Source organism: Leucoraja erinacea, chromosome 12, assembly GCF_028641065.1.
Source record: "Leucoraja erinacea ecotype New England chromosome 12, Leri_hhj_1, whole genome shotgun sequence".
Taxonomy (NCBI): domain Eukaryota; kingdom Metazoa; phylum Chordata; class Chondrichthyes; order Rajiformes; family Rajidae; genus Leucoraja; species Leucoraja erinaceus.
The window spans coordinates 56844674-56870182 of NC_073388.1; the positions used below are offsets into that span (position 1 = coordinate 56844674).

General features: G+C 43.4%; 1 protein-coding gene across 2 annotated transcripts in view; it reads right to left on the reverse strand.

Annotated features, from left to right (window-relative positions):
• Window positions 1-3921: 3921 nt before the first annotated feature.
• LOC129702392 (oligophrenin-1-like) overlaps window positions 3922-25509 on the reverse strand; it is a 276035-nt gene continuing 254447 nt past the window's right edge. For both annotated transcript variants that reach the window (XM_055644172.1, XM_055644171.1), the window contains exon 24: window positions 3922-6032. In XM_055644172.1, the coding sequence (XP_055500147.1) occupies window positions 6024-6032 (9 nt within the window). In that variant the 3' untranslated portion in view covers window positions 3922-6023. The remainder of the gene's footprint in view (window positions 6033-25509) is intronic.

The following is a 25509-nucleotide window of genomic DNA, read 5'->3' on the forward strand; positions in this document are numbered from 1 at the left end:
GATGCCCTGGTATGGAATGTCTCGTCCTGGGAACAGATGCGGCGTAGGCGGAGAAATTGGGAGTAGGGGATGGAGTCTTTACAGGGGGCAGGGTGGGAAGACGTGTAGTCCAGATAGCCATGTGAGTCAGTGGGTTTGTAGTGTATGTCGGTCAGAAGTCTGTCCCCTGCGATGGAGTATGCAAAATGTACCAACGTCTGTTTAAATATCCTCTCAGTCCACAACTTGTTCCAAATGCTTAGTGGACCCAAGCAGAAAATGTTAATACTGACACCTTTTCACACTCTTAGTATTTGTGTACCATTTAGCTCAATTGGAAATATATAGCCATCTGGTGTCCATGGTAAGATCATTCTTAGGCTTAAATCATGATTAGATAATTTTCATTTACCATTTGAAAGGTAATGAAGTGGCACAGATGCAAACACGGTCTTGCAGTGGGACGAGGAAGAGATATGATCACGACACACACAAGTTAATGAAACAACATATTTTTATAAAAATAAACTTCCATATGATTTATATGACATGAATGGAGCAGCAATTAAGAAAGTGATGGATTATTTCTTTGTTATGTATTACTTCAATAAATGACCAACTAATCAACAAACAACATTTTGAAGATTTGTTTTTACTACCTTAAGTGTGTCGTGAGTGCATAAAATATACCTCCTAACCATCCGCGAGGTGTAATGGCTGTTGAAGTTGGACTTTGAGAACGTCGCAGAGACGGCCATTATAAGGTGAATAAATGCACATAACCACGAGAAACACTGCAGGCTGCAAATGTTCATTTTATTTCTATAATAAACATTATCAACATCAATGTACACTTAAAACACAATGTATATGTATTTGAGTGGCACCATTTACATTCCAGAACACATGGGGGAAAAGTGCTGAACAAAGGAATAGCAGGCTTCAACATCAATCTACTTAAGCTGACATTTTGTACACACCCAACAATTATAATCCAAACTCAATTATCAAACAAAGAAATGAAGGCAATATACGTTTCTGTAGAAATATACAGATAGATCCTAAAAGTGTCAAAATCCGTTCACAGCTCTGCCAGGGGCAGTTCCCATGCTATTTAAAGATCTGAGGGGCGGATGAGGTGTTAGTTCTCAGTAAAAAATAATAATAATGGGACAAGATAGGAAATTTAAGGTCGCCATTCATTTGCAATTCATTAAACACGTTTGGGATGCTTAAAGAAATTATGAATATTGGATGCTTAAAACACTCATCTAAACGGGACAATTTAATGGGTAAGAGGCTGAATAAGAGGCTGAAAAGAAGACACTTTAAACATCTTCCAATCCACTGCACCAAACCATAGAGTTGAAGTCCACCAAGTGCTTCCTACCCAAACGCTGCACAGATTACTCAGAACAACTCGTCCCCAGTTTTTCTGACTTTGGTCTATTAACATTTATTAACTTCCTTCACAGTGCTGAAGCAAACAATTGAATTAAATATGAATGTCTGACAAGGCAGAAAAATAAATCAATAAGCGTTGAATGATTCATTCTTGAAATAGATTGCTCAAATAATTGATGAATTATTACAAATGAATACAAATGGTTTACAGATCAGGCACATTTCTTAAGTTTCTCTTTCCATGGATGTTTTTTGTTGCACGGGTCTCTATCACAGGGCTTTCAACAGATCAAGGAGCTTGTATCTGCAAAATTGTAATATTAACTCAAATTGTAGTTTGGGTTGTTCTTCCCCCATTTGATACTGGTTAATAGGATCAAGCGTTCATTTTTACAGAACAGTAATTAATTGCTGAACTGTATTGCAAAGTAATTGAGGAGTAAATTTCTAGAATGCCCAGCCCTCTGGAGCCTTTCCACATAATACTGAACTAGCTTTGGTCAAATACATGGGGAAAGATTATGATCCTGAATCACCCCAATGATCTTGAATGTGTTAAAGGAACTCTGGATGCGAATTCAGATCTTTATCTTTGACCATTACTCCATATCTTAAATTCTTCTCTAATAGTCCCTTCTTAAAAGACTCCAAATGGTTTAGGTGAAGCTGCCTTAAGATTCAATACAATCCAGAGAACGGGATAATGTAAATCACAGATTAATTTTGGACTGGTGAAAAAGACAGGTTATCAATGCATTGAATGGACATTGGGTACAGTAGTACCAGCAGACAATACCGTGGTAGAAAGGATGTTGTTGTTTCTTTATACACAGCAGAGTAATGAAGAGCATCCACAGTTTATTCATTCAGTGAGCATCTTGCCCATCATAATTAGATCTGGCGTCATTTCTAAAACACCACTGCCTAATGCATTGAGAAAATGACTCGGTCAAAGAAGCACAGAACCACAATTGCCACTTTTAATAATCATGCCTGCCTAGGGTGGTTGTTGCATTGTTGCATTGCCCCAATTCCAAATATTTCAGTGGTGCATCAGATACAATTACCCGAACAAATACAACACATTCTTCCATTAGTGGCAGTTTGGTTACAATGATAATTCAGTGAGGCGTCTTAATGCTTTGCATCCAAGTCCCACATTTGTTATCCACCTGTGGTAAACAGAAGATTATCTACAGAGTACTTCAACTTCAAAGCCTTGACATACAACCTAAGAATTATGCCCAGTCATGCATAAACCAAAATTACAGCCCTGCAGTTTAAAATAAAGCATTTGTCACCGTGCCACACGGAACATGCAGGTGCAATGTAATTATACTCAGTGGACCATGCCAAGCAGTTATGTTGTGTTTAAGGTGGGAATAGTAACCAAATGAGAGGCAGACTGATTCATAACGACTCCCTCAGTAATTGCACAAAGGCCTGACCACTGAGTGAAATGAAAATAACATTGAATGTCAGTGACGTCTGACTGAACTTCCTTATTTAAAAGCACCAAATTCCTTCCACTGTATCGATGCATATCCGCAATTAAAGATACACAACTATCTCCCACAATTTTGTTTGGCTTCCTGTTATGAAGGTCTAAGTACAAGACCCAAGTAACTGTCATTATATGTGGCCTGAGATAGAACTATCCAGCCTGACTGATCAAGGAATGACACAAACCTGCCCACTCAACCAGTTTGAAAGAGGAACTTAGATTTGCCTTTACAGACCAAACGAAAAGGACAAATGGCCTGCAAAATCAGCTTATTCAGCAGAAACCATCTGTACCACACCACCAGCCTTCTACTCAGGGAGAGCAGAATGTGATTGTATTAGCTCCAAGTTCACCACCTAATGCAAGGAGGAACATCAACATTGTTCCTGTTGATACAAACACACTAGCAGTTTTTTGTTTTCAGCCAAGATTCCTCTACCCAGTGGGGATTAGCATCTTACAGCCTGCCGCTTGCAAACTGAAGTACCAAGTGATCATGGAAATGGCAGGTAGTTTGTAGCCTTCGATTATAATGATGAAACACGAGCTCTTCTATTCCCTGAAGTAATGTGGTGAGAGAAACCTAGTCGTTACCTATTAAAATCCTCTTTAGTGCCTTCATTTTGAGCAGCTGCAGAATTCCTCCATCTAACAATGTTCCTACCTCAGTCGTTTTGTTGGTGAAGGTAAGTTTGCCACAAGATTTTCTAAATTATTCTATTTACAAGTTTACTTTGGGAAACAAAAGTAAGAGGATTTATTGTGCAATATCTGGATGATCAGCCATGATCATATTGAATCGAAGGGCCGAATGGCCTACTCCTGCACCTGTTTTCTATGTTCTATGTTTTTTTTTATCTTTCATCCCCTAAACCAGATTATAACCTCCTGAACAGTCTTGACTTGTTGGCACAAACACAGCCAATCTGCGCAGACCACTATATGACTAGCTAACTGATGGCAATATTAGATGCAACTAACAGAGGCAATGAAAATCCCTATTAGCAAGGCAGGCAATGGTCGTCATCTCTCTTCATTACTTGTCTCTTCATTACTTTGTAAATGGGAAAAGAGATTTATGTCAATTAAAATAAACTTCACAGCATGACACCCCTCATTGAGAAATAGACATATTTTGTGACGGTGACACACAACAACTAATCTCCATGATATCAAGCTTCGAATAACATAAATGTTGATCGTATTGAAGCCACCCAACTCTTGCTGTGTCTGCCTTACAATCCACATCAGTGCAACTGCCAATTTAAGGGTCGTGGTGTCTTTATCCAATGTATATCAGTGTTGTTTACTAGGTATAAAATTCCCAACTGCTGTGTGACCAAAGATGACCGTGATGACTCAAAGATTTTCAGGATTGCTGCACACTTCCATGTTTAAAACAGGATGATTTAAACCAGTGGCTAAGCAGCTACAACATTCTGTTGGGAGAGAAAAGATCTAAGGCCATTGAATCATTTTTAAACGATAAATACATTTTCCAACAGGGCAATTTACATCCAAATCAATAAAAAAGTGAACTAAGTGATGAATACATTTTTTTTAAACCAGAAAATGTTATTTGCCCAATAATTTAATTGCACTGTAGTTTACAAAGTAACCATGATTTACAGGGGTGTTATCTAATGGACATCAGGAATGTGCACTGAGCAACATATTTTTTTAAATAATCTATCAATCACTGCATATGAAGGAACTCTATATATACAACAACTGTCTTTAATTAGTTGCTTTATGGATTCTTCTTTTCTTTGTGAAAGTTTATTATCGTGAGGTGTGTTAGCCAGAGTGTTAGAACTGGGGAATGAAAGATCTCACAGCTTTGGACTCTGCAGCGAGATCAAAAAGGCTCAGGTTCAAAACCTGTGTTAGAAACATTCCCTTTGATCTCCCCAAACGAGACTACTCATCCCAAATGGGGAAGAATACACCAGATGGATCAGTCTCTCCAGTTCCAGGAACTTTGCCTCTCCTTTGCACTGCCAGATGTTGGTAGATGAGGGACGGATTGTTCTCCACATCTGGATTGTGGGTTCCTGCTCCTTTTGTGTGGGAGCCTGGCATTGTCTAGTGATTAGGCGGCGCTCCACAGCCTAACATGGAACCAAAGGCAGGTACTAAAAGTGTCCAGTTGCCAAATTACTTCAATGGAATGCATTCAATAAGTGTCCTTTTTAAGAAATAGAGTTACTCTAAAAATACTAATTAAACATGAAGTAAATAATGAACTAAAAATCCATTCTCCACCAATGTGAGATTAATAGGTTGACAGGACGCAACCTGTTACATTGTGAGATGCTGGTTTTAGCGCTGATTTGCTGGATATTGGTCGTCTTTACTGTGCTCCAACTGGGGTCCAGCAATTCCTTCGATCAGAGGCAGCTGGGGCTGGGAACCAAGTTGCAAAAACCAGGTTGCCAATGTCAGTGTCACAGTTCAACATAAAGGGCAACAAATCACAGTAATCTTTTGATACAACAGGACATGTTGCTGCCTGAACTCCTCCGAAGAATAGCATGGCTTCTAGTTGAAGCTCTCACTACCCACCCTGCAGCCAGTGAGAATAATCTTCACTGATAACACGATTGAGATATAAACAGTCCTTCATATGTTACAAAATTACTATTTATGCTTTGAATCAAAAAAATTGTACAGTCATGACATCTTTTCTTATATTTACCCTAGTTGGATTGATGGTCGAGCAAAATCTTCCCAACACTAAGCCCCACATTTTGCGGGGTGTTTTACATAAAATACATTGCACATTTAACGAAGTTTGTACGTATTACCAGTAGTACTTTAACATTTCTTGATTAAATACACAGCTGACCTCTCAAAAACAGGGCTGGGTGTTCAGGGGGAAAAAAAGACAAGATGGGATTATGCAATCTTGCAGCAGAATAGATTGAAGGGAAGGAAATGCAACAATTAGCTGAAGGACACCACCACTCAAAGCAGTCCACTACTTCACTGGCTGGGATGGAACAACTCCTGGTGAAGATGCATTTGCAGTAACTGGAGGATGTTCCAGATGTGATCTTGATAGGTGCGGCAGTTCACATAAATATTTGTTCCAGTTCTGATCAGAGGCTTCCCTGAAACCAGCTAGGCCTTTCTCTCATGAAGTCTGCAAAACAAATTATATGTGAAAGCTCGTATACAAGGCAGAGAGGAGTGTCAGGAGTGTTTTATTGTCGCTTGGTCCGAAATGGAACAATGAAATTCTTACTTGCAGCAGCACAACAGGTAAGTGAACATGGTACTCTTTAGACAGTTTGCAGACATCTGCTGCCTCAAACGCAATAAGAAGAAGTATAATAAACAAATACAGTTCAAAAAATATAGTGCAAACACACAAACACAGCTTGAAGTCCCTGTAGCAATCAAGGCAGTGGGAGTTTAGATGGAGTTTGTAATGTTCAATAGCCTGATGGTTGTTGAGAAGAAGCTGTTCATTAAATCTGGAAGTTACAGTTCAGATGAAAGGGGTTGGGGGAAGGGTGGCAGAATAGTGGGAGAAAGAAGACCATGGCTAATCTAATCTTGGCCTTGGATTCACCTCCTTACCTATATACCCAATTGTACTACCGCCTAGAAATCTGCTCGTTCAACACCTTCCATAACACTTTTGATGAAGAATTACAAGTTTATGACCATCAGACAGAAAACACGATAATTATCAGGGTCTCTTAACTGGGTGAAACAATGTCACCTAATCCCGGTGGTACACTGGCACAGTGGTAGAGTTGCTGTCTTTCAGCGGCAGATACCCTGGTTCGATCCTGACCGCGGGTTCTGTCTGCACGGAGTTTGTATCTTCTCCCTGTGACCGCGAGGTTATCCCCGGCTGCTCCGGTTTTCTCCCACACTCCAAAAACATACAGGTTTGTAGGTTAATTGGCATCGGTTAAAATTGTAAATTGTCCCTAGTGTGTCGGATAGGGCTGGTTTACAGGGATCGCTGGTCGGCGTGGACTCGGTGGGCCAATGGGTCCGTTTCCACGCTATATCTCTAAATTCCAGATTTCCACACAAAGGTTGAATGAAAATATTCAGAATCTCTCCAGTATCTAGTAAGGAATTACTCTGGAAACTTTTGAAAATCAAACTTGTTCCTCATCATGTTAGTAAGACTTTATCAACCAGAGTGTGTGACATAGGATTATGAGTTTAAAATCCATGATTGTTGAGGCCATGGCACTGATTTCACTGACACATTCGTGTACCTGCAGCATCAGGTATCTGTAGAGCTCTTAAAGATAAGGTGAGAAGGCAGGAATGGGGTACTGATTGTGGATGATCAGCATGGTCACAGTGAATGGCGGTGCTGCCTCGAAGGGCCAAATGGCCTACTCCTACATCACTTTAGGCTGGCAGAAATAAAGTTCGCATAGGATTAGCATAAAGTGGTAGCTCGTGGTTAGTACCAGCTTGGTGGGCTGAAGGGCCTGTTTCTATGCTGTATATCTCCACAGCTTTCTCTATGGAAACATATCATAACATGTTCACCAACTGACAGAAACAAGGAATTGCAGATGCTGGTTCACAAAAGGAGACAAAGTGCTGGAGTAACTCAGTGGGTCAGGCAGCGTCTCTGGAGAACATGGATAGGTGACGTTTAGGGTTGGGACTCTTCTTTAGACCGTCAGTATGAAGACAGGTCCCGACCCGAAATATCACCTATCCATATTCTCCAGAGATGCTGCCTGACCAGCTGAGTTACTCCAGCACTATGTATCCTTTTAGGTTCACCAACAATCATAAGTTCATAAATTCATGTTCTCGGAGCAGAATAAGGCCATTCGGCCCATAAAGTCTACACGGCCATTCAATCATAGCTGATCATTCTTTCCCTCTCAACCCCATTCTCCCTCCTTCTCTCCATAACCCCCAACACCCTTAACTATCGGTGTTGTCTCTGTTATTCAATGTCAAGTCAAGTCAAGTCAAGTCAAGTTTATTTGTCACATACACATACGATATGTGCAGTGAAATGAAAGTGGCAATGCTCGCGGACTTTTGTGCAAAAAGACAAACAACCAAACAACCAAACAAACTATAAACACAATCATAACACACATATTCTTTTACATAATAAATAATGGAAGGAAAAACGTTCAGTAGAGTCAGTCAGGTGAGATAGGCGTTTACAGACCGAAGTTAATGTCTTCGATGTTTGCAAACCTCCAATAATGCTTAGGTGTAAAATCACAAAAAACTTTTGATGTTGGAACTAACAAAAAATGCTGGAAACACCCAGACCGAATGAAGAACCTTCAATCGAAAATGTCAACTCTGTTTCTCTTCCCACAGATGTGGTCTAACTTGCTGGATCATGCTTCAGGTCTTTCTTAAAGAAATGTATTTAACACAATGGAAAAAATACAAACAATTCAGGTCATTTAAGGCAACTTAATACACAAAGTGCCTGTCAGCTAATTCCTTGAGGTGACTGTACCTGTTTACCTTGGTGCAGCCTGATTTCCCAGGCCAGGAGTTGGGGAATCTACTCAAGGTGCTGCCCCTCCAGTGGGATCCATGAGGGTCCAGTGGATCACAGCAAGGACCAGCTCGCAGCTCCGAAGATGCCATCGCAACTCAGGCCCCGGCCGTTGCAGGAGAAACAGGCTGGACCATTAGTGCTCAGTCTTAAATGACCTCTCCTTTATTCTAAGACTGTGGCCCCTGGTTCTGGACTCACCCAACATTGGGAACATTTTTCCTACATCTAGCTTGTCGAGTCCTTTTAAAATTGTATATGTTTCTATAAGATATCCCCTCATCCTTCTAAACTACAGTGAATACAAGCCTCGTCTTTTCAATCATGTTTGTAAGACTTTAGCTGAGGGAATGCTCTGTGTTCTGTTTCACAGAGACATGGCTCACCCCCAGCTCCCCAGACTCAGCGGTCCAGCCTGAAGGTTTCTCCATCCATTGCAGGGACCGTAAACTGGGATCTGGGAAAGGGAGAGGTGCAGACGTCTGCCTTATGGTCAACTCTGCGTGGTGCTCAGATGTGGCAGTCCTGTCCAACACCTGCTCTCCACACATGGAGCACCTGGCTGTGAAGTGGCATCCATTCTACCTACTGAGGGAATTCACCTTCATCATCCTATAACATATAACAACCATATAACAATTACAGCACGGAAACAGGCCATCTCGGCCCTACAAGTCCGTGCCGAACAATTATTTTCCCTTAGTCGCACCTGCCTGCACTCATACCAAAACCCTCCATTCCCTTCTCATCCATATGCCTATCCAATTTATTTTTAAATGATACCAATGAACCTGCCTCCACCACTTCCACTGGAAGCTCATTCCACACCGCTACCACTCTCTGAGTAAAGAAGTTCCCCCTCATATTACCCCTAAACTTCTGTCCCTTAATTCTGAAGTCATGTCCTCTTGTTTGAATCTTCCCTATTCTCAAAGGGAAAAGCTTGTCCACATCAACTCTGTCTATCCCTCTCATCATTTTAAAGACCTCTATCAAGTCCCCCCTTAACCTTCTGCGCTCCAGAGAATAAAGACCTAACTTATTCAGCCTATCTCTGTAACTTAGTTGTTGAAACCCAGGCAACATTCTAGTAAATCTCCTCTGTACTCTCTCTATTTTGTTGACATCCTTCCTATAATTGGGCGACCAAAATTGTACACCATACTCCAGATTTGGTCTCACCAATGCCTTGTACAATTTTAACACTACATCCCAGCTTCTATACTCAATGCTCTGATTTATAAAGGCTAGCAAACCAAAAGCTTTCTTTAGCACCCTATCTATATGAGATTTCACCTTCAAGGAACTATGCACGGTTATACCCAGATCCCTCTGTTCAACTGTATTCTTCAATTCCCTACCATTTACCATGTACGTCCTATTTTGATTTGTCCTGCCAAGGTGTAGCACCTCACATTTATCAGCATTAAATTCCATCTGCCATCTTTCAGCCCATTTTTCCAAATGGCCTAAATCACTCTGTAGACTTTGGAAATCCTCTTCATTATCCACAACACCCCCTTGGTATCATCTGCATACATACTACTCCAATTTACCACACCTTCATCCAGATCATTGATGTACATGACAAACAACAAAGGACCCAACACAGATCCCTGAGGCACCCCACTAGTCACCTGCCTCCAACCCCATAAACAGCCATCCACCATTACCCTCTGGCTTCTCCCATTCAGCCACTGTTGAATCCATCTTGCTATTCCTGCATTTATACCCAACAGTTGAACCTTCTTAACCAACCTTCCTTCCACCTTGTCAAAGGCCTTACTAAAGTCCATATAGACAACATCCACTGCTTTACCCTCGTCAATTTCCCTAGTAACCTCTTCAAAAAATTCAAGAAGATTAGTCAAACATGACCTTCCAGGCACAAATCCATGTTGACGGTTCCTAATCAGACCCTGTTTATCCAGATGCTTATATATATTATCTCTAAGTATCTTTTCCATTAATTTGCCCACCACGCCCATCCTGACTGCGGTCTACATCCCACCCCAGGCAGATGTCCATCTGGCACTGGGGGAGCTGCATGCCGTGGTCAACAAACACCGAGGCGTTTACCACCATAGCCGGGGACTTCAATAAGGCCAATCTGAAGAAATCGCTCCCTAACTTCTACCAACATGTCTCCTGCAGCACCAGAGGACCAAACCCCTCGACCACTGCTACACGGCCATCAAAGATGCTTATCGCTCTAACCCTCGCCCTCACTTTGGTAAATCCGAGCATACCACGGTGCTGCTGCTTCCTGCCTACAGCCAGCAATTAAAGAGCGCACCCCCCAGAGGAGAGGACTGCACAGAGCTGGTTGAGGGACGGATCAGAGGACTGTTTGGAGTCTGTAGACTGGGCAATGTTCAAGGACTCGGCAACGGACCTGAATGAAAACGCTGCAGTCGTTACAGACTTCATAAGGAAATGTGTGAAGGACTGCATCCCAACAAAAACCTTCCGAGTGTTTCCTAACCAGAAGCCTTGGATAAACCATGAGATCCACATTCTTCTAAAGGCAAGATCCCGGGCATTCAGATCTGGCGATGCAGAGGTCTACCCAAAATCCAGATACGACCTTGGTAAGGCCATCAAAAAGTTCAAAAGGGACTTCTACTCCAAGCTGGAGGATGAGACAGATGTTCGGCATCTGTGGCGGGGCTTGAATGCCATCACATCCTACAAGGCAAAATCAGGAGGCAACTCAAATGTCAGCGAAGCATCACTCCCTGACGAGCTCAATGCGTTTTACGCACGCTTTGATAGGGAGAACACAGATGTGCCTTCCCGAGCCCCGATTTGCTGTGATGGTATTTTTGCCACAATCACAGAGACCAACGTCAGAAGATCCTTCAGAGGGGTGAACCCTCGAAAAGCACCTGGTCCTGATGGTATACCTGGTCGTGTTCTAAAAACCTGTGCGGACCAATTGGCTGAAGTTTTTACGGACATTTTCAACCTCTTACTTCTGAAGTCTGAGGTCCCCACCTGCTTTAAAAAGGCATCAATTATACCGGTGCCCAAGAAGAGTAAGGTGACGCGCCTCAATGACTATCGACCAGTGGCACTACGCCGGTGGTGATGAAGTGCTTTGAGAGGTTGATCATGGCGCATATCAACTCCTACCTCGACAAAAACCTGGACCCACTGCAGTTCGCGTACCGCACCAACAGATCAACGGTGAATGCGATCTCGCTGGCCTTCCACTCCGCTCTGGACCACTTGGACAACAAAAACTATACTCCTATACTCATGACTGCGGAGCCGGACATAATGCGAACTCCATCATCAGGTTCGCTGACGTCACCACTGTTGTGGGACGTATCACTGATGGGGATGAGTCAGAATACAGAAGAGAGATCGACCGATTGACCAAATGGTGCCAGCACAACAACCTGGCTCTCAACACCAGCAAAACCAAGGGACTGATTGTGGACTTTGGAAGGGGTAGGATAGGGACCCATAATCCCATTTTCAACGGGACGATGGTGGAAAGGGTCAAGAACTTCAAATTCCTGGGCGTGCACTTTTCCAAAGATCTTTCCTCTTCCCAGCACACTGATGCAAATATAAAGAAAGCACATCAGCGACTCTACTTCCTGAGAAGACTACAGAGAGTCGGTATGTCAAAGAGGGCTCTCTCAAACTTCTACAGGTGCACAGTAGAGAGCATGCTGACTGGTTGCATCGTGGCTTGGTTCGGCACCTTGAGCGTCCAGGAGCGGAAAAGAATGCAGGAAGTTGTGACCACTGCCCAGTCCATCATCGGCTCTGACTTCCCCACTATTGAAGGGATCTATCGCAGTCGCTGTCTCAGAAAGGCTGCCAGCATCATCACGGACCCAGACCATCCTGGCCACACACTCATCTCTCCGCTATCATTTGGTAGAAGGTACAGGAACAGCTTCTTCTGCACAGCCATCAGGCTATTATACTCGCCAACAAACAGACTATGAACTGTAACAGCCTAATGCAATTTATCTGTTTATTTATGTGTATATTGAATCTGAACTGCTCTGTATTTTAGCTTACAATATTCTGTTGTGCTGCAGCAAGCAAGAATGTCATTGTCCGATCTGAGACACATGACAATAAACTCTCTTGACTTGACTTGATCTGACCAACCAGAGTATGCTACATAGGATTACGAGTTTAAAATCTATGATTGTTGAGGTCATGGCACAGACCTCACTGACACATTTGTGTATCTGCAGCATCAGGTATCTATAGAGCTCCTAAAGATAGCAGAGTCAGGGGATAAGGTGAGAAGGCAGAAATGGGGTACTGATTGTGGATGATCAGCATGGTCACAGTGAATGGTGGTGCTGCCTCAAAGGGCCGAATGGCCTACCCCTGGATCTATTGACTATTGTCTATTGGGATGGGAAGCATGTACACTGGCACAGCCTGAAGTTTGTTACTCGGACAGCTTAGCTGGAGTTTGCTTGGTGGGGATCTAACATCCTCTATTTCATCATTTAGTAACATCTCTGGTGAATTATGTATTGGGATATAGAGGGAGGAGATAGAATTTTTATTTTAGTTTAGTTTAGTTTATTATTGTCACGTGTACCAAGATACAGTGAAAAGCTTTTTTGTTGCGTGTTATCCAGTCAGTGAGAAGACTGGATTACAATCAAGCTGTTCCACAGTGTAGAGATACAGGATCAAGGGTATAACGTCCAATAAAGGAGGGTCTGGAAAGGATTGGTCTCCTTTCTTCCTGAAAACACCGGTAGTTCATCCCGAGGCCTTGCTGTTTTTTCACTTTTAGCCAGGCCCAGTCCTCATCACTTTAGGCTGGCAGAAATAAAGTTAGCATAGCATTAGCATAAAGTGGTAGCTCGTGGTTAGTACCAGCTTGGTGGGCTGCAGGGCCTGTTTCTATGCTGTATATCTCCACAACTTTCTCTGTGGAAACATATCATAACATGTTCACCAACTGACAGAAACAAGGAATTGCAGATGCTGGTTCACAAAAGGAGACAAAGTGCTGGAGTAACTCAGTGGGTCAGGCAGCGTCTCTGGAGAACATGGATAGGTGACGTTTAGGGTTGGGACTCTTCTTTACAATATATATTAATGATCTGGATGAGGGAATTGAATGCAACATCTCCATGTTTGCGGATGACACTAAGCTGGGGGCAGTGTTAGGTGTGAGGAGGATGCTAGGAGACTGCAAGGTGACTTGGATAGGCTGGGTGAGTGGGCAAATGTTTGGCAGATGCAGTTTAATGTGGATAAATGTGAGGTTATCCATTTTGGTGGCAAAAACGGGAAAGCAGACTTATCTAAACGGTGGCCGATTGGGAAAGGGGGAGATGCAGCGAGACCTGGGTGTCATGGTACACCAGTCATTGAAGGTAGGCATGCAGGTGCAGCAGGCAGTAAAGAAAGCGAATGGCATGTTGGCTTTCATAACAAGAGGATTTGAGTATAGGAGCAGGGAGGTTCTACTGCAGTTGTATAGGGTCTTGGTGAGACCACACCTGGAGTATTGCGTGCAGTTTTGGTCTCCAAATCTGAGGAAGGACATTATTGCCATAGAGGGAGTGCAGAGAAGGTTCACCAGACTGATTCCTGGGATGTCAGGACTGTCTTATGAAGAAAGACTGGATAGACTTGGTTTATACTCTCTAGAGTTTAGGAGATTGAGAGGGGATCTTATAGAAACTTACAAAATTCTTAAGGGGTTGGACAGGCTAGATGCAGGAAGATTGTTTCCGATGTTGGGGAAGTCCAGGACAAGGGGTCACAGCTTAAGGATAAGGGGGAAATCCTTTAAAACCGAGATGAGGAGAACTTTTTTCACACAGAGAGTGGTGAATCTCTGGAACTCTCTGCCACAGCGGGTAGTTGAGGCCAGTTCATTGGCTATATTTAAGAGGGAGTTAGATGTGGCCCTTATGGTCAAGGGGATCAGAGGGTATGGAGAAAAGGCAGGTACGGGATACTGAGTTGGATGATCAGCCATGATCATATTAAATGGCGGTGCAGGCTCGAAGGGCCGAATGGCCTACTCCTGCACCTAATTTCTATGTTTCTATGTTTCTATGTTTAGGCCTTCAGTTTGAAGACAGGTCCCGAACCGAAATATCACCTATCCATATTCTCCAGAGATGCTGCCTGACCAGCTGAGTTACTCCAGCACTATGTATCCTTTTAGGTTCAACAACAATCATAAGTTCATAAATTCATGTTCTCGGAGCAGAATAAGGCCATTCGGCCCATAAAGTCTACACGGCCATTCAATCATAGCTGATCATTCTTTCCCTCTCAACCCCATTCTCCCTCCTTCTCTCCATAACCCCTGACACCCTTAACTATCGGTGTTGTCTCTGTTATTCAATGTCAGTTAATGTCTTCGATGTTTGCAAACTTCCAATAATGCTTAAGTGTAAAATCACAAAAAAACTTTTGATGTTGGAACTAACAGAAAATGCTGGAAATACCCAGACCGAATGAAGAACTTTCAATCCGAAATGTTAACTCTGTTTCTCTTCCCACAGATGTGGTCTAACCTGCTGGATCATGCTTCAGGTCTTTCTTAAACAAATGTATTTAACAAAATGGAAAAAATACAAAGAACAATGCATGTCATGTAAGGTAACTTAATACCTGTTAAGGTTGTTTGCCTTGGTGCAGCCTGAGTAACAGATTTCCCAGGCAAGGAGTTGGGAAATCTACTCAAGGTGCTGCCCCTACAGTGGGGTCCATGAGTGTCCAGTGGGTCACAGCAAGGACCAGCTCGCTGCTCCGAAGATGCCATCGCAACTCAGGCCCTGGCCATTGCAGGAGAAACTGGCTGGCACCACCGACTGGGCAGATGCAGCCCAGGATTCCATGTATATGTTGATGTAGCTAACTTATGGACCCGCCCTTAATAGCCACCACCACTCCTTACTGAGGTTGGTGCAGGGAGGGACTCAACAAGATTCCCCGCAACTGTCAGACAGACATGGACACACACAGATAGCCGCACACACATAGAGACAGACTAACACAGACACAGGCACATGCACTGGTGCACACACCGCACTTTCGCACGCAGACACATACAGACAAATAAGCACATGCAGTGTTTAATGTGCCTTTGCAGAATGGCCAAAAACCAAAGGCAGACATCCCCACCTCCATCACAATGCATGAGGGACCGAATATCCAGGCAGGTGGCCCTGGTTGAGCTGCAACTTCAGGGGAGACCAGAGGGACAGAAGAAGATAGAGTAGAGTGGACGGCAAGCAGTAGGAGTTCTCTTATTCACATTCACATTCACATTGCACGGCAGTGAATCAAAACAAAGATAAATAAACACCACCTAGTCACCTTCCTGCCATGATTAACACTGGTACTAACATTGGCTCGTGCCTGGCAGTTATGTTACCTCACGTACACAGCTTGGCTCAAAGATAATTCCAGACTTTGGATAATCACAAATGGATCATTATTCTGCTCGAGTGATTTGGAGTTCAAATCATTTCACTACATTAACTCCGCGCCCTCACAACAACTTATTTAGCCTCGCTCTTGGTTACTAATGGCACAATTTGCAAGCAAGCAAATACTTGATTAAAAAACACGATTTGCCTTTATTCTCTGCTACCCCACAGCACACATGGGAGACTCAAATTCCCGTCCCATACGATCAGCAAGAGAGAGATGAGAGCGAGGGTGGATAGGGAACAAAAACATTGGGTACAAAAAAAACATGAAGCTCCAGACGGGCCAACAGTCATTAAAGCCAGATGTAAATGCCGCAGTTTCCATGCTGGCTATAAACTGACATGAGTAGGTGTTAGTCTTGGCAAGCTGCAAACATTTGCCGGATTGACATGCTTATGAATTCAGCCCCATTCTGGAGATTTCAGCCCCTATCAGTAGATCTAAAGGACGCATCACTGTATAAAGAGCCAGTGTCTTGGGCAATCTTTCTTAGTTTAGTTTGGAGATATAGAAAGAGGCTCTTTGGCCCACCGAGTCCGCACTGACCAGCAATTCCCGCACATTAACACTACCATATTTTACATTTATTACATTTACAGGGACCGTTTCACTTTTATACCAAGTCAATTAACCTACATCTTTGGAGTGTGGGAGAAAACCGAAGGACTCAGAGAAAACCCACGCAGATCACAGGGAGAATGTACAAACTCCGTACAGATAGTACCCATAGTAGGGTCTGGTGCTGTAAGGCAGTATCTCTTCCGCTATGCCAACGTGCCGCCCTTCTCAACCATTACAACATATCCTAATACCGCGTCATCTGTATATCCGCATTATATGCAAAACCTCATATAAAGTAGCTTACAACACAATGGCATGACCATTGAATTCTCCAATTTTGGGTAACTAACCAACAACAACACTCCACCTCCACCCTTCATCTGACTTCACATTTTGCACATCCTCTCTCCTTATCTCACAGCCTTTTGTCTGCTTTGCATCCCTGGCCTTTGTCAACCCAGTAAAATCCTTCTCATCTGCATCCACCTATCACTTGCCTGGCATTGTCCTGCAATCCCCACCTCTCTTCCAGCTTTCTCTCCCCCACCCCCCACTACAATTCATCTGAATAAGAGTCACACCCTAAATGTCATCTATCCGTGCCCTCCAGAGATGCTGCCTGACTCGCTGAATTATTCCAGCACTGTGTGTCTATTTTATAAACCCGCATCTATAGTTCCTTGTGTCTCCATTTTATATGCAACCTTCTGCTGCATTTCTGAATGGGTGGTTTATGGGCTTGGCACTATTTTGGAGTCCCTGAGGTTATAAACATATCTACCAAAAATAAAAGATTTTGTTTCCCACTCTGCTATATTTGGAGAAGATGTGAAGTGATCATATGCTAAATTTCCCACTCCAATTTCCTTGGTCTTGCCCCCTTCCCAAATGCAGCTGTTGCAGTATAATATCTCCGGACATCAGTGGTCGAGGGAAACTCAATAGAAGTATGTAAAATTATGAGAGATATAAATAGGGTAGACAGTCAGAACCTTTCACCCAAGGTGGAATGTCAAACACCAGACAGATTAGTTGTACGACGAGAGGTGGAAAGTTGAATGGATATATGCAGGACAAGTTTTTCTTTACACAGCGAGTGGCGGTGGCCTGGAACGCATTGCCAGGGGTGGTGATAGAGGCAAAGAAGACCGAGGCATTCAAGACGCTTTTAGATAGGCCTATGGAAGTGCAAGGAATGGAAAGATGCGAATCGAGTACAGACATATGAGATCAAATTAACTAGGCTTGATGTTCAGCACAAACTTTGTAGGTCGAAGGATCCATTCCTCTACTGTACTGCTCTAGATTCTATGTTCTTAATTTGATTGGCCCTGGTGGCCTCCTGCATATTGAAGTGGATATTTTAAGAGGTAGACAGTTGTTAACAATCTATCATTTCTGATTCATAATACCCTAATCCCTTTGCTAAATTTCCTCTGTGTTGACTCACAGTTTCGTAATTTTACTTTGGAGTCACGTGAGTGATTCCGTGAAGAACCCGTTCAGCACGCATGCGCGGCATTACGTCCAGCAGAGCAACAGCGGCAGGCGGGAGTCGGGCTCTCCCGCTATGGAGGTGAAAGAACGGACCGTCAGGTAAGCTGACGTCGGTTTCCTTCACAGGGAGCCTTCTGCTGTCCGGCAGAGAAGAAAGGCTCTGCAACAAACCTGTCCCCCGCTTGACTCCACGGAGGAGCGTTTCCATCGCGGGGGCAGCAACGGAACAGACCTGTCCCCGCTCGACTCCACGGAGGAGCCTTCCTTCAGGGGGGGCAGCAACGGAACAGACCTGTCCCCCGCTCGACTCAACGGAGGAGCGTTCCATCTGGAGGGGGGCAGCAACAAGGCGGTAGGACCGCTTACCCAGCGATCCGCTATCCCGACACCGCGCCTCAGCCCAGCCCCGCTAGCGCCTAAGCAGCGGGCTGGAAGTAACGCCACGGAGGCGTCCGGCCGGTGGCTCTGACTTATCGGACGGGGACGTCTCTCCACCCAGGCGGGGGAGAGACAGCCGCCTGAGCCGCATGGAGCGGCTCTTGGAGCAGGAGCTCCAGCGAGGTGCACCCCAGGAGGGGCGCTCTCGCAGAGGGGGTCAGGCTCTCCCTCCACAGTGCCTTGTGCACTGTCCATTGCTTCCTCCTTTCCAGAGGATAGCTTTGGTGACCAGGACTGGGCTGGTCAAGAACAGGGGCAATGGCTGAAGATCTCGGGAGTATGCAAGGGGTGCAGGAACAGGAAGAGCTGCTAGGTGTGGTGTGTGGTGGACAGCTACGTGGAAACCCCACGTGCAGGAGGCGTTAAAAGCCTGACGACAGCCATCACATAGTTTTTTCCTCGTTCCATGGACAAATACGGAGATGACCACAACCTTCGTAAACAAATCATAAGACCTGCCATAAAAATCCTACATTTGCGGGGTTGTACATACCCCAGCCACTGAGCCAGACCCACTGCTCTGTGGCAAAAACCTCACAAAGCATATGAAGCACATGCAAGTGGTTTTACAAAACTTTCGGCTCATGAGGGCGGGCCGGGATGAGTAACTAAAAACAGTAATTCCTACGCAGCAGCACCCCATCGCGTCCATCAGTCAACGTCTATCATATCGGACTGATGAAAGCTCGGGGTCCGCATCTATCACCGAAAGTCTTATTTAGACCAGGGCCCAGAGCGGACCCCATGGAAAATGTGCCACCCCCCAACGTCACCGCCACGTCAGACGACGTGCAACACTCGTTGGACCAGCAGGAAACAGAAGAATACCCATAACCATGGAGGTAGGTGGGTCTGGTTCCTACCAGTATATAGAGCATACCAACACATGGGAGTCTATCACAAGTGATCAGTATATACTCAATGGCATTAGTGAATACAATTCATACTAGAAAAATTGCCACCAGGTCAACATTCACCCCAGAGGGTATTTTTCCCCTCTCCGTTAAAGAAACAAGAGGGACAAGCTGAACTGGTGAGACTAATTACAAAGGGTGTCATGGGGAAACCTGAACCCTTGCAATTCGTATCAAATATATTCACTAAACCCTAAAAAGATGGCGGATGTCCCATCATCATTGGCTTAACTTCACTAAATATGTTTGTTAAGTATATACATTTCAAAATGGAACCGGTTGTTACTGCCAAACAACTAAATTCCAAAGGATACTTCATGGCAAGCATTCATCTTAAAGATGTTTACTATTTAGTACCATTCACAAGGATCATCGCAGATACCTGAAATTTAACTGGATGGGGCAGCTATAGCAGTTTAAAGCGTTACCCAATGGGCTCACATCAGCCCAAGAGTGTCACCCAGACACTAAAACCAGCTCTGGCAATATTCAGAAGACAAAAGCATATTGTCATGGCATATCTTGATGATATCCTAAATGGTAGGCAAGACCATGAATTTGACTATGTTAGCTGTTCAGCTATCAAACAGTTATTCGAAACCCTGGGGTTGTCTTACATCCAGATAAATCTAAGTTGAAGCCATCCTCTATCATGGACTGCTTGGGCTTCACAATTAATTCAGTCTACGTGACTGTAACATTGCCAAGAGACACATAGTTGAATTGGCACAATCGTACAACAATTTAATGGTCAACAAACTACCAACTACTCGACAAGTAACAGAGTAATTGGGATAATGGTAGCAGCATTTCCGGCTACATAATTCGGACCTTTGTACCAAAAACGACATACAGGTCATTATGGTCGTTTCATGAAGTTACCCACTGAAGTAATATCAGAACTACAGTGGTGGGCAAAAAACGTTTGACATAGTTTCAGCCTATTATCATCACTAACCCTACGTCAGTTATCCAAACAGATGCCAGTGCTCAAGACTGGGGAGCACCTAACTCTATATCCAGCACAAGTAGTAGATGGACTAACCCAGAATCATCGTTACCACTTACACTGGGCATTAATTATCTAGAGATGTTTGGGTGATTTTTTATGGTTTAAAAGCATATGCATAAATATGCATCACTTGCATGTACGGTTATAAATAGATAATACTACGGTGGTGGCCTACATTAACCATATGGGCGGCATAAAATCGGTATCATGCGACAAGTTGGTCAATACAATTTGGCAATGGTGTGTCCGAAGACATATTTGGCTATCAGTAACTTACCTACCAGGTAAGCTAAATACAGTGGCAGACACCAGATCACGTAAATTTAATGACAACATCGAATGGATGTTAAAACCCCAAAAATATATATTCTTCACAAAAGTTATCAAGCAATATGGCACGCTAGATATCGATTTATTTGCATCTAAACTAAATCACCAGGTACCTATGTATGTTGCTTGGGAACCAGACCCTGAGGCAGCAGCGGTAGATGCATTCGCGCTGGATTGGGGAAATTTTTCTTCTATTCATTTCCTCCCTTCTGCCTCATCAGTCGGGGACTACGCACAATACAAATGGACTCTGCTTCAGGTATTTTGATAGTACCCTACTGGCCTACACAGCCATGGTTCCCAATACTCCAAGACATGGTTGTTGGAACTCCGATGGTATTCCCCAGTGACCCAGAGTTATTAACACCCAGTGTTGGGCACAAGCCACCCGTGCCATGAGAAAATCAAACTCCTGGGTTGCAGATGCTGCACAAACCACTTCTGGGACTGGGATTATCATAACAAACCGTCGACACCATGTCAGCATCCCTCCCAACATCCACTAAAAAACAGCACTTTTCCATGGGAATGGGAGAAGTACTGCTTGGATACAGGGACCACCTACTCAACCGCTACAGTTACCAACGTACTGGAATTCCTGGCGAACCTTCACCACAATGAAAGACTTCAGCTACAGAGCCATCAACACAGCTAGAATTGCCCTTCCTGTCTATTTCAAACCAGCTCCAGGACAACAGGCCATGGGGTCTCACCAGCTGGTGGTCAAACTTATGAAGGGTATTTATAACTGTAACCCCTAGACCAAGGTACACCCATATATGGGATGTCAGTGTGGTCCTGACATTCCTCAGGGGATGCCCACCAGCCTGATCCCTCAACCTGAAACCATCTATGCTCAAAACACGGTTATGTGCCATGACCCTATTATCCTACATAGACACAACCAAAATATTCGAGGGAGATTAAAAGCCTTGTGGGTCAGTCATAAAAAACCTTATGGTCGGGTGACGAGCCATTTCGAGATGGCTCAAGCAGGTGCTAAAAGCTGCTGGGATAAAAACTAACATGTACAAAGTTCATTCCACCAGGGCAGCATCCACGTTGACGGCTAAAAGAATGGACGTGCCTATAAACCACATCCTGGCTACAGCAGGATGGTGGGGGGAAAGACCGTTCAGAAATTTTATAATAAGCCGTTGGCAAAACCTGTTTTATTTGGAGGAAAGATTTTACAGACTGCAAATATTTAATTTAAGCCCAGGGGAACAATTTAATTTCTTTGTTGTTATTGTTAAAAAATACCATTGTGTTTTTCTACAAACAGATTCATTGGTTGATTACGATAACACACTTCCTCCCTCAAAGACTTCGGCAGTGATGTAGTAATAACTGTTATACGGTTTGAAATCACAGAGCTTTGAAATCTTCACGGAATCACTCGCGTGACTCCGAAGTAAAATAGTAAGATTAAACGAGAACTTACCAGTTTGAAGTTTGATCTGTATTTTATGAGGAGTTACGATGAGGGATTTCGTGCCCTCCGCTCCCACCCTCAATAATATGGGTCAAATTCATAAACTGATGTCTCCTTATCTTTACTATGTTTACTTCAAATAACTGTGTCTATCTGTGATTCCACACCGCTGCATTGAAGTATGCCGCGCACGCGTGTTGAGCGGGTTCTTCACGTAATCCTTCATCGTAATTCCTCATAAAATACAGATCAAACTTCAAACTGGTAAGTTCTCGTTTAATCTTACTATTATATTTGGTGCTCATATCTCTGGCTGTGATGAGGATTGAACCAATGAATCGTTTTGCCTCACCCTGTCCCAGGAGCGCTACAGGATACAGAAGTGTACAGCACAGGAACACGCTCTTCAGCCCACAATGTCCATACCAAAGATGATGTCAGGTTAAACTAAACTACTCTGTCTGCAGGTGATCCATATCCATATTTCCTGCATATTCAGTCCATCCTAATAGTTCAATGGTTTCTTTATTATCGTGTGTACCAAGGTAGTGAGATTCTTAAAACCTCTCTAAGATCTAAAAACCTTAAATGCTACTATCGTAACTGCCTCCACCATCATCACATATGCAAGGCACCCACCACACTGTATAAACACATCTTGCTCCACACATCTCCTTTAAACTTTGCCTTTCTTACCTTAAAGTTATGCCCTCAAGTTTTGACAAAAAGTTCTGACTGTCTACGTTTCTCTTAATTTTATATACTTCTATCAGGCCATCTCAACCTCCAACAGTCCAGAGAAAACAGTCCAAGTTTGACCAACCTCTCCACTTATGACCACATTATCCCAGTTCAGCCCATTCAACATGAACCAACTGAAATGTGACTGTATGTCAACCATTACACTGTCGTAAAGTGTATCAAGTTACTGGGCATTGCATAAAATCTGAACCTCCGCCCCCATTTGTGAGGCTCAATAGTTTAGTTTAGTTTAGAGTTACAGCGTGGAAACAGGCCCTTCGGCCCACCAAGTCCACGCCAACCCAGCAATCACCTGCACAGTAGTTCTAACCTCTACACCAGGGACAATTTACAGAACCCAATTAACCTACTAACCTGCACATCTTTGGATTGTGGCCGGAAACCGGAGCACCCGGGGAAAACCCGCACGGTCACGGGGAGAACGTAAAAACTCCGTACAGACAGCACCCATGGTCAAGATCGAACATGGGTCTCTGGCGATGTAAGGCAGCAACTCTACCGCTGCACCAGTGTCATTGTACTGTGCTATACAATTAGAAAAGGCAGCAACACTTTCAAGATGCACGTGTCACTGATTCAACCAAATATTTGGTTAGCAGGTGGTGGCACCGGACTCTGCCAAAGGCCAGCAACTGAACCTCCAACTTCGACACAATATGAAGAAAGCCAATAGACAGGATTATAAATGTCACTGCATAAACCTGTTCTCACTCAATTCCCATCCAATGTTAGCTTCATCAATACTGAAGGGAAATGTTTTATGGATAAAGCACTTTTTAATTACTTCTCATGACCTAGGGACACTAAAGATAAAAGAGAGATTTGCTTCATTACTTTGGTAGACCACTGATTAATGCAATCATTATTGCTTTTATATTAAAAAAGAAACAAGGAACCTGAAACTTCTTGTTTACTTATTCTGCTTGTTTAAATGGTGATGCCAATGAGCTAGTGGGCAACATAGAAACAGTCAGGGCAAGCAACCTTAACTGGTGAACACAAGCGAGATCAAATGGTTAGGTTGAACTACATCCATGCTTTAACATGACTCGATGATGCAGTAAATAACACAATTTACATTGTTGTTGGGAGAGAATTTTGTTTTCTTAAATTTCCTGGTTAGGGATAGGAATACTTTATTGTCACATGTCACTAAGCACAGTGGAATTTGTTGCTTGCATACACAATGTATACAAATAGCAGCTACCTACGGCCCTGACAAAGCTACAAAGCACGCCGGCTCCCCCTTTTGTCCCCCCTCCCCACAACGTCTTCTAAACTTACAAAACAAAACTCCAGTTTACCCATCTCCAGAACTGTAATCTTTCACAGGTCTATGGCTCACTTCCCTTGTAACCATGGTTTCACTAGTTTAATAATCAGCAGACCCAATAAAATTTGGGCACTTCAGCCAGCAATTCAGCGCTCATTTTCTACTGTAAACTTTGCCTTCTATTTACAAAATGGTTTCCATTTCAGTCGGTCGACATGTCGTCAGTCCCATGACCCAGCTGTTTATGTGCACACAAATTAATAAACAGGGAGGTCAAGATTCCGTTAATAATCCCCGCAAATGATCATAAACTGAATCATAAACGTTGCATAAGTCTTTTACTCATCAAAAAAAATTAACCAAAATTATTTTTCGTCAAAAGCTAAATTAAACAAATCTGCAGAGTATATTGGTTACCTTATTTTACATCAGAAAGGAGTACTTTAGACTTTAGAGATACAGCACGGAAACAGGGCCTTCAGCCCACCAAGTCCACGCCGTCCAGCGAACACTAACACTATCCTGCACACCAAGGACAATTTTACCGAAGGCAATTAACCTCCAAACCTGTACGTCTTTGGAGTGGGAGGAAACCAGAGCAATCGGAGAAAACCCACATGGTCACGGGGAGAACGTACGAACTCCATACAGACAGCACCCGGAGACAGGATCAAACCTGGGTCAATGGTAAGGCAGCAACGCTACCGCTGTGCCACTGTGCCACCCAAGAATGTCGCCTAAGAATAAAATGGATATAATACTATCCTGCAAGGATCACGGGGTAAATATATTTTCACCCTTCAGGGTTTCCTAATGAGCAATAAGGAATAATGTGCATTTATATAAAATGTTCCACGAAACACCAATAACTGCATTACATAGATACTTCATGGTAATGCTATATTTTAAGGAAATATAATAGGTATATTGTCTTGTTATTTACTAGTTCGTACAACGCAACATTCTTTATCCACTCCTTAACAGAGATGCATGCTGGGTCACGACTGAGGGCACTGGATTCTCAGCACACTGTTTGACCTGGGATCATACATAAACAAGAACAATTATCTTTCACTCATTTGTTCTATATCTCTCTACATCACCATCTATATTTCTCATTTCCCTTTTCCCTGATTCTCAGTCTGAAGAAGGGTCTCAACGCGAAACGTCACCTATTCCTTTTCTCCAGAAATGTCATCTGACCCGCTGAGTTAGCCCAGCTTTTTGTGTTGATCTTCGGTTTACACCAGCATCTGGAGTTCCTTCCCACACAATTAACAATGGCAGATTTCATGAAGGAGATTGATGACCAGTTATCTTTTTACATGGCTGTTTCTTAATCTTTTTCTTCCAGATTTTTTAACTTGCAATTAAGTTCCCAGTTGTTGCAGTGGCATTCCAATTCTTCTCTTTGGATAGATGATCTAATG